Genomic DNA, 9641 nt, shown 5'->3' with positions numbered 1-9641 from the left:
TCTCCTTGGGATTAAGAGATATATGCAGAAAGGGAAGTGAAAAGATTGTAAGAGCCAGAGATGATGGGTTACTAGACAGAAACAATGTCATTATGACACAGAAAAACAGGTAACAATATACACATATGAACGCACAGAGAGTATGATAGCATACACAAGACCTGAGCAGGTCCAAACCAGACAAAGTCCTCTTATTCCTAACCAAGAAGCTATTTTCAGTAGGTATCTATTGGAAAAGGGGAAGTCCGTTTTCTCCAATGGAGTGTCACGGGGCTTATCAGCCATACTTCAAAGCAAATGCCATGTGCAAGAGTAGTTAACCAACAAAAAAAATAGGCTCTGTGTTTTTTGTATGTGTACTTTTTGTTTGGTTTGGTATTTTTTGTCTTACTGGTTTTTAACTTGTTTGTTTTGATTTTCTTTGTATTTGGTTTCTGTTTTTAGTTTGGAGTTTTTGTTGTTTTTTTTTAAGAGACAGAGAAAAATGATGTTTGGTAGGTAGGAAGATGAGTAGCATCTCAGAGGAATTGAAAGTGGGGAAATAATATTATCAGAGTATATTGAATGAAAATATTTTTAAAATAATAAGAATTATTATCCCACTGAGTGACAAATATACTTTCAAAGAAGAAAATGTCACCATAGCACCCCATGTGTGATGGTAGCTTATGATCTTTCCATTTAATACTGTTTCCATCTGTACTAATCATGGCATGCTTCATCAAATACCTATCCAGGTACTGCATTTCCCTGCCTACCACTGTCACCATCTGCCTATGCATGGTAAAAGTTTGACACTTCATTTTACATTTTGTACAAAATTTATTTTACCCCAATGTCTTATGGGTATTACCTTCTAGGTTGACATTTGAAGTCACTAAAATATTTACTGGCAAACATTTTGAGGTCTTTCATCTGTTCCTTGCTTGGAAATTGACTCTTACAGACAGAATTCCAATTAACTTCTAATTAACTACCATTCTTGCTGTCATTGATAGAGTAACTTTAGTTTCTACAAATTTAAAAGCCACGTGGTTATATCAAAGACTTTAACTATTATTCACATCAACTGTAAAAATACATAGCTGGTAAGAAATTTTTACAAAAAAAGTTTTATCTATGAAATAGTAACTTCTGAATTCATGGTAAAATTAGCATAATACCATTTTTCTTGTTTACCTATAATTATTTTACTCTCATCTATGTATTAACAACTATGAAAGTTTGGCAATTTTAGTTTTCTGATCATTATTTAGCTCAGCAGATTTATTTGTATTTTTAATGAGATTTCTATCACTGTCAAAAACATGTTGTTTCTGAAGTTAAACCATATTCAGAATAATTCCTAACCTGTACAGCTGACAGTTGCCTTGTGTGAGACAAATCAATATTTCATTCCTAGAGAAAAAACAAAGCTTCTCCCTTTATCCTATTTCTTTTGATTCACAAATACTCAAACTTGTTGGGAGCACCTGCCTTGCACGATGTTTTAAGGGGTTAAGGTTTTCCTAATTTTAGGGGGAAAATGTTCTTTTTAAACATGTATAAAGCAATACTCATGCCTGTGCATTATAGATTTCCCTGTAAGAGAAGTGAATAATGGATAGGAATGAGCTTTGTATGCTGGAGGAATGGGCTTTAAATGGGAGGGGTTTGGAAGCAGAGGTAACTTTAAAGCAAAGAAAAGCTTTGAGCAAACTTCCCCTGAGGTAGGGGAGAGCCTGGAAACATGAAAGGAATGTGTGTTTTGCCCAGCCATTGCAGGAGAGTATATATACTGTGTTGGACCTGGTTGTACACACTGTGCTAGGGAGACGCTCCTTTTGGACACTGAGGTTACACTATCCGTTTTAGGATGTTCAGCCATGATGGTTCAGAAAGATTTATGGAGATCACAGTAATTTATGAAAGACAGGATGCCCAAAGAGCCACAGAGCAGGAGCCAGCACATAAGCGCAGGGGAGTTTATTTCTAGGAGACACAAGCTTTATGTTCCCATCTTCTTGAATCTTGCATTGTGGATGACTTGCTTTTCAGTCAGGAGAGATGAGTTATTTGGCACTTTATGAGCACAGAAGGTTCTCGTGGGAAAAGAAAAACACTGGCCCAGTGAATGCAGACATCCAGATAACATGATTACAGTCTAGTGTATCATTGGCTGGGCCCACCCAGTTGTATTATGGAACAGGCTATCACAGATGTATACAACAGAATTAGTATTCAATATAAGAACCATGTGTTCCTTGATTATCAAGGGTATAAACAGTAGATGTTCCTTTGTGATTATTTTATTATGTGTATCTGCGTCTGTATACAGAGATCATTAGGGAAAGATTCAATCTGGTGTAAGATATATCAGGCCAAATTGCAATTAGAAATTTTGTTCATTCCAGTGTGATGACTGTAAAGTACGTACGGCGCTCTGCTTTCCTGGTGCCTTAAAGTAGTGTGCTTGCTGCACAAGCGTCCTCAGAGTTTAGCTCTTCCTGGATTTATCAAGGGCTTCGGTTTTTTTTCTCAAGTGAAAAGAGAAAGCAGACTAAAAGCAAGGTTATGTGTGCAGAATTTCGCGTTGTTTAGAAGGGATACTAGGGTAGCTAGTTGTTTTTATCATCTTCCTTCTTTGAATTAAAGAAACATGTGTTAGGAGAACATTATTTAGTGGTAATGGATAACATGTTTTGTGGAAATCCATCTTACTGTTTCATAGAAAGCTTAAGTTTGACTGCCAGAGATGCTGTAGGGCTTCGGAGCGGCGCAACGAAGGCGTCCAGGCAGCGTGAATGCTGAGGACAGAAGAGTTTGATGCCACAGCACTGTAAGTTCTTTGTTTGGAGTACACATTATGAACCCTTTGTGGAGCATGTCTGCAAGCTCTGTGCACAAACAAGCTGAAGGTGAAGAGAAGACATTAGCAGAGGATGTGAAAAACAGGCCTCTGCAAACTGAACCAAAAAAGCAGCTCTCATCTATTCCCAAAAACGCTCTGCCCACAACGAAGCCTACATCTCTAACCCGAGCAACGCAGTCAACAAATGGCACTCATGCTTCTTATAGACCCTTCTACCTGGAATATTTGCTTCTTGCAGAATTTACATTGGTAGTGAAGCAGAAGCTACCAGGTGTCTATGTACAACCATCGTATCGCTCTGCATTAGTGTGGTTTGGCGTAATATTCATACGACATGGGCTATTTCAGGATGGCGTGTTCAAGTTTACGGTGTATATTCCTGATAACTATCCAGATGGCGACTATCCTCGCTTGCTGTTTGACATTCCCATCTTTCATCCGCTAGTTGATTCCACCTCAGGTGAACTGGATGTGAAGAGAGCATTTGCAAAGTGGAGGAGGAGCCATAATCATATATGGCAGGTCTTAATGTACGCAAGGAGAATCTTCTATGAGATCTACACAACAAGCCCCCTGAACCCAGAGGCTGCAGTGCTGTATGAAAAAGACTTTCAGCTTTTTAAGAATAAAGTGGTAGACAGTGTTAAAGTGTGTACTGCTCATTTGCTTGACCAACCGAAAATAGAAGATCCCTATGCAATTAGCTTTTCTCCATGGAACCCTTCTGTACATGAGGAAGCCAAAGAGAAGATGCTGACTCAGAAAAAGCCTGACTAACAGCGCAATAGAAGTATTCATGTTGCTGGCCTGTCATGGGTAAAGCCTGGCTCAGTATAACCTTTCAATAAAGAAGAGAAAACAGCAGCAACCTAAGAGATGATGGATGTGTATCATGCACTTTCCTGCTGGACTCTGTCCTACTTAAAGCTGACTGGCTATCAGTGTCGTGTATGTGTAGGTTCTACCAGCAGGTTGTGGAGACCTCTCATTAAGTAATGCATTACTTCTGTCAAAAGTGTCAGGGTGGATCTAGTTGAGTACTCCAAATTATTGGGAACCTTGAGGCTAAGTATTTTTCTGGATATGTTAGAGGTAAGTTGTGTTTACTTTAACAGAGCAGAGAGAAATGAGCACTGTGTAGTAGTTCAAAATTGGTGGTTTCAGCTGAACATACCGTAGGTAGGTCATGAAGAAGGGCAAAGAGAAGAGATTCCAGAGTGCAGCACTTGCAAGTAGAAGACTGGCTTTCTGACTTCAGCCTACTGACTTGCTGTAAACATCTGTCTCAGAGCATTAGGAAAGTAGGCAGATCTAGGATGCTTGTTCATAGTTGTTTTTGGTTTTTTTAAGCAAATTACTGTATTTTTATGGCAAGAGGAAGAAAAATAGTGTTCAAATGGTTTCTAATGAAGTCAGGTATTTAAATGGTGAATGACAGATGTGTTAGTAATAGAGATGAAATAAACCAATAAATGATTGATTGTCATTTAAAAAAATTGTATAGTATTTCACCCAATACTATACAAATAAAGCACTGAATTGCAACTTTGTGGCCTGATGCCAAGAATTAATTAACAGGGACAGACAAGCTTTTTTATCATTCTGTTTTGTGATGGTGGTGGACACATTAGAAGTTCAGTTTGAGGTAGTTTAGGAGACTATAATCTTGTAGGAAATATACATATAAATTGTAAACAAAAAAAACACAAAAGACCTTGCTATTTAAAAGAGAATTATATATAGACTTTTTAAAGATTTTATTTATTATGTATACAATGTTCTGCCTGCACCAGATTTCATTATAAATGGCTGTGAGCCACCATGTGGTTGCTGGGAATTGAGCTCAGGACCTATGGAAGAGTGGTCAGTGCTTTTAACCTCTGAGCCATCTCTCTAGCCCCCAAAAGCTGACACGGCTACAAGCCATTATATAGACTTTGAACTAGTAGCTTTTTGAGATTATTTAAAACACAGCTTTGCATTTCCAAACTTTATTGCTATGTCCAAGCTTTCTTATTCCATTATTTACCTCTGTCTCAGTACTTTAGGCTATTTAAGCTTTTGATGTGTTAGTAGCTTCAGTTTATAAAGGTCTTTCCAACCCACTGTCACAGCCTTAGGGCTGTTCAGTTACACCTCCCAGGATACACAGCGTAGATGTCGGTTTACTCTTAAGGTAAGTTGCTATTGTATACTATAGCCATTTTTTGTATATTCTGTAGCAGAGGTGGTATAGAAATGTGAGTTAAAATTATGTCTGTGGGGACTGGAGACATGGCCTGGTGGTTACCATCATCCACATCTGGAGGACCTGGGTTAGACTCTAGCACCCACACAGTAGCTCAAAATCACCTCTAGCTTCATTTCCAGGAGAATCTGATTCCTTATCCTGGCCTCTGAAAACACTACACATACATGGTACACAGGCATACTTGCAGGCAAAACACCCATTCACATACAATACAAATTAAAATAAATCTTTAAAATATTTATTTATTTTTCCTTTAGGAAAAACAAGCTTAGAAAGAATAGTAATGAGCACACCTGAGATAACAACCTCCATTTTGAGGCCAGGAATGTAGCTTCATGATAAGGCACTCCTCTAAGCGTTCAAGGAACTCCAGGTTTGATTCCTAGCACTGGAAAACAAACAGCCCCCAATGTATTTCTCCTTAAATACCATGCAAGTAGTATTAGGCTGCAATATTATGTATCGTATTATTAATATAATATAATATATACTATTAATTAAAAGAGAACTAATTGGACTTTGTATATATTTCTAGTGCAAGAATTGAGAGAATATTCAATGAAATAAAGTTATCAAAGTCAATTATTAATCACATTGATAATCGAGATGTTCACTAAGAGCTAGACCAGCTACCTCACACCTTTCATAGTGTAAGTGATTTCATTGCTTCTACACACTCAGGAGCCTTGTCTTGGTTAGGATTCATTTCTGCAGGACCACACTCCCTGGGATATGGTACCTGGGATATGCCACTAATGACCTATGTACCTCTTGTGTTCCGTGGGAATTATGGTTTCTTCTAGTTAAGAATGGCATATTCAGAAGTGGCAGTGCCATTGAACGTATATCATAATATAAATGAGAGATACACAATCTCACAGTATACTTGGAGAGTCACTAAAACAGGATACAGGTTTTGGTTAAAATTAAGAAAAATAAAAGTAACAGAAAGTAGTAAAAAGCAGAGGAGACAATCATGAGTCTTCAAGGAATTCTGGGCCAGCGGAAAATAAATCCAGAGATATATCGTGGGACAAAACAAAACAAACAAACAAACAAAAAACCAAACAAGTGAAACAAAACAAAACAAGTTAGTAGAGAATAATACCTTGGAAATCAAGGGACTGTGAATTCCAAATTAAGACATGGAGAGCCGTGAATAGACAGAAAGGATCGAACATGGACATAGTCATTTGAAGCACAGCAGTCAGTGGGTGACTTATGTAAAGGTGATCTTCTTATAAGTAAAGATCTGACACAAATGCATGAATAAATAAGTAAGTACAAGGAAGGCTAGACTATGAAGGCATTTTGTTTCATTCACACTGATGCACTTCATGCAAGGTGATGAAAACAACATCTCAAAGAGAAGGGGAAATTTCTACAGCAGGTGATTTCTGGAGCAGGGTCTAAGATGATGTAGGAGGGGATATTTGAGCATGGAGAAGGCAACAGGTGTCTTGTGTACACTTGGCTGAATGTGGGTTGAGAGCAAACATTTTTAATGGAGGAAACCTCTCCAGCTTGTGTACGTGCTGTGTGTCATAGTGTGAATGTTCAAGGGAAATTGTTTCTGGGATTTACTTTATTTTGGGTAACACTTTTGTCCAAGGTGTAGTCTTAAAAGTAGTGTTCATAATGCTGGTTAACACTGAAGAGAAGGGCAATGACATTAAGAGAGCATAAAGCTATCCATAATGTTGCTTCTGTTTTATATTTACACTTCAAATTTGGAAATCTAGATGGCCTCTAATTTGATTAATCACCTCTCAAGAGCTGTGCCTGCTTCCTCCTAATAAGTATGTTTACTTATGTGCTAGTCTATTGCTTGGACTATTTTGTTTCTTCCTACTTCTTCCCATTGAATTTTCTTATCTTTTGTCACATTTGTTTCCTTGTGATAGAACAGGGCTGTTCCTCTCCATTCTGCCACTAAACGTGCTACATTGCACTTGTCTCACTGAAGCCATTCTTTTCTCTTCTAATGTGGAGGCATATTAGAGTAAAAGAAGGGTCATCCCTAGCAACGGTGCACGTGGATTCTGTCACTGGACTTCTATGTCTCTGTGATTTCTTTCTTGCGGTTCAGTGATAATATTTCTAGTAACAGTTTTAACAATATTTCTAGTAACAGTTTTAACACTTTAGTATTCTTGTTGTTCCTGTCTTTGAATACGTACTTCAGTAAAGAATTGGTTCAAGTCGGCTGTGAACTCAAGAAGTTAAATGCACGGAAACAATTTTCTACTCAAACCTTAGAATACATGAGCACTTAAATTCAATCCCAGACAAATGTTTGTTCCATGAACTAGATACAAGATATTATGTGATATTTAAAATCAGACAAACAAACAAAAAAATCATACAACAGGTTGAAAATGGGGCTCAGATAATAGAGTGTTTGCCTAGTATACACAAAGCTCTTGCTTCAGTCCCCAGCACTGCATAAAACCAGTCATGGTGTCACACACCAAAAATCTCAGACCCTGGGAGATAGAGGCAGGAGGATCAGAAATTCCCAGCTAAGTCATGAATTCAAGGCCACATTATAATAAACAAGAGACTGTCTCAAAAGCAAAACAAAACAAAAAATTATACAAACATGATTTAATAATATAAGCATTGTAAAAGAGAAGCTACAAAATCTTATGTTAATGAGGTCCATTCCAGGAAGAAATAGCATGGGTAAATTTAATAAGAAAAAGAAGAAAAATTAAATTATTAACCAAGAAAGATATAGATTCATATGTTTGTTAAGAGGAAATGTAGGTAAAGGTAAAGCTAAAAGCAAATTTAAAATTTCATTCAACCTGGTTTAGAATATCGGCAATAGTAAGAAACATACAAATATGTTTGTTCTTTTCCAACATAAAGAATGCTTCGAATAAAATTATATAAGAAACCAAGAAGTAAATATGACCTTTTACATGTAACATGAAACCTACCCCCTAACCAAATTTCAAATACACATTACAGCATTTAAAATCACACTTACTGTAGAGAAGTTCTCTAGGAGCCTTCTCTCTTGCATGGCTGGGACTCTAGACCCACAAACAGCAGTTCCTGCCCCTCTTGCCTCAGACCCTGCCAACCTGCATTTCCCTTTTCTCTGCAAATGTGAATACTCTGGAAGCTTTGTAACAGTGGAAGCATGCAGAATCTGTGTTATGATGTCCTGGCTTCCACCCCAGAAAACCAGATGGTTAAAATGACAATAATAAGTGATGGTGGAATGACCAGGCCCAATTTGTACATACACAATGGAATCCCTACATCTAACACTGAGAGAACATGGTGGAAGATAGGGCAGAAAGGCTGTAGTAGCAAGAGTTCCAGAAATTCTGGTGGGATGCAGTGTTTTCTGAACACAAATGACAATACGACACTCATGAAATCTCAACAATATAACTGCCTAAGCAAAGTCTCATAATGACTACACAATTTCATATGCCAACATGGATAGGCCTCACACCTAGATGAGAGCTACAGGAAATCAATGGCTGCTGGAGAGGGTGAATCACTTTTCTACAGGGTCAAAACCCCCGCTAGATTAATTAATACAGAACAGTCTGGAGTTGGCATTTTCTTTGGGCTGCCAACAAGCTTCCAAATAAAGACATGACATCTTATTATTAATTATTAATGCTTAGCCTTAGCTTAGACTTGCCCCACTAGCTCCTTTAACTTAATTGAACATGTTTCTATTCATCTACATCTTTGCCTCAGGGTTTTTTGTTGTTGTTGTTGTTGTTGTTGTTTACCTTTCTTTCATTCTGTATATCCTACTTTCCTGCTTCCTCCATATCTGGCTGACTGGACCCTGTCATCTCCCTGTTGTCTCCTTTTCTTTCTCCCTGAGCCTAAATTTCTCCTCCTACTTACTCTTCCTGCCCAGAAATCCTGTCCATACCTACCTTCTCCCTCACTACCATCCATTTAACTCTTTATTAGACCAATCAGGTGCCTTAATTGGGCAATGTAAAATAGTAACACATCTTTAAATAATTAAACAAATGCAGCACATCTTTACATATTTAAATAAATATTCCACAAATGCAACGTATCTTTACATAATTAAGCAAATACAGCACATCTTTGCATAGTTAAACAAATATTCCACAACAGCAGCCAGTCCTAAGAAAATATAAGTATAGGAACACTAAATTACACAGTAGATAGCATATTTAAGTAACAGTAATAATTATGAAAGAGTTCATGAGTTTGAGAGGGAGTGTGGGGGACACGGGAAGAGTTGGAAGGAGCAAAGAGGGAGTAGAAATGTAAATACAATACTCAGATATGAAATTCTCAAAAACTTAAAAGCACAAAAAAACAAGAAGAGAAGTATTCTACTACAGATATGCATGTACAGCAGCATTAAGATATCCTTTTTGTACTTTGAAAATGAATAAAATAACTTATAACATGAGTAATAAATTATCCAGAGACAGATATTAGGATTCAAGCTTCAAGCTGAAGATCAGAGAAGCAAAGCAGCTGGCCACAGGCTCTTACCTCTACCTCAGGCTGAAAAGGCTG

The 9641-nt window shown here is 37.5% G+C and overlaps 1 protein-coding gene across 1 annotated transcript; it reads left to right on the top strand.

Moving 5' to 3' along the window:
- The first annotated feature begins 2771 nt into the window (after window positions 1-2771).
- On the top strand, window positions 2772-3628 carry LOC100752629 (AKT-interacting protein-like). Its single transcript, XM_035447015.1, has one exon. It carries the CDS (start codon window positions 2846-2848, stop codon window positions 3626-3628), a length of 783 nt encoding a protein of 260 aa, XP_035302906.1. The 5' UTR covers window positions 2772-2845.
- Window positions 3629-9641: the final 6013 nt, after the last annotated feature.

The sequence above is a fragment of the Cricetulus griseus genome, chromosome 6 (genome assembly GCF_003668045.3).
Source record: "Cricetulus griseus strain 17A/GY chromosome 6, alternate assembly CriGri-PICRH-1.0, whole genome shotgun sequence".
NCBI classification, from domain to species: domain Eukaryota; kingdom Metazoa; phylum Chordata; class Mammalia; order Rodentia; family Cricetidae; genus Cricetulus; species Cricetulus griseus.
The sequence above is the reverse complement of the archived record's forward strand: the minus strand, read 5'-3'. Positions and strand labels throughout refer to the sequence as shown.

Bases quoted from the DNA above. Each gene is read 5' to 3' on its own strand.
- LOC100752629 (XM_035447015.1), top strand. From the start codon at position 2,846: ATGAACCCTTTGTGGAGCATGTCTGCAAGCTCTGTGCACAAACAAGCT.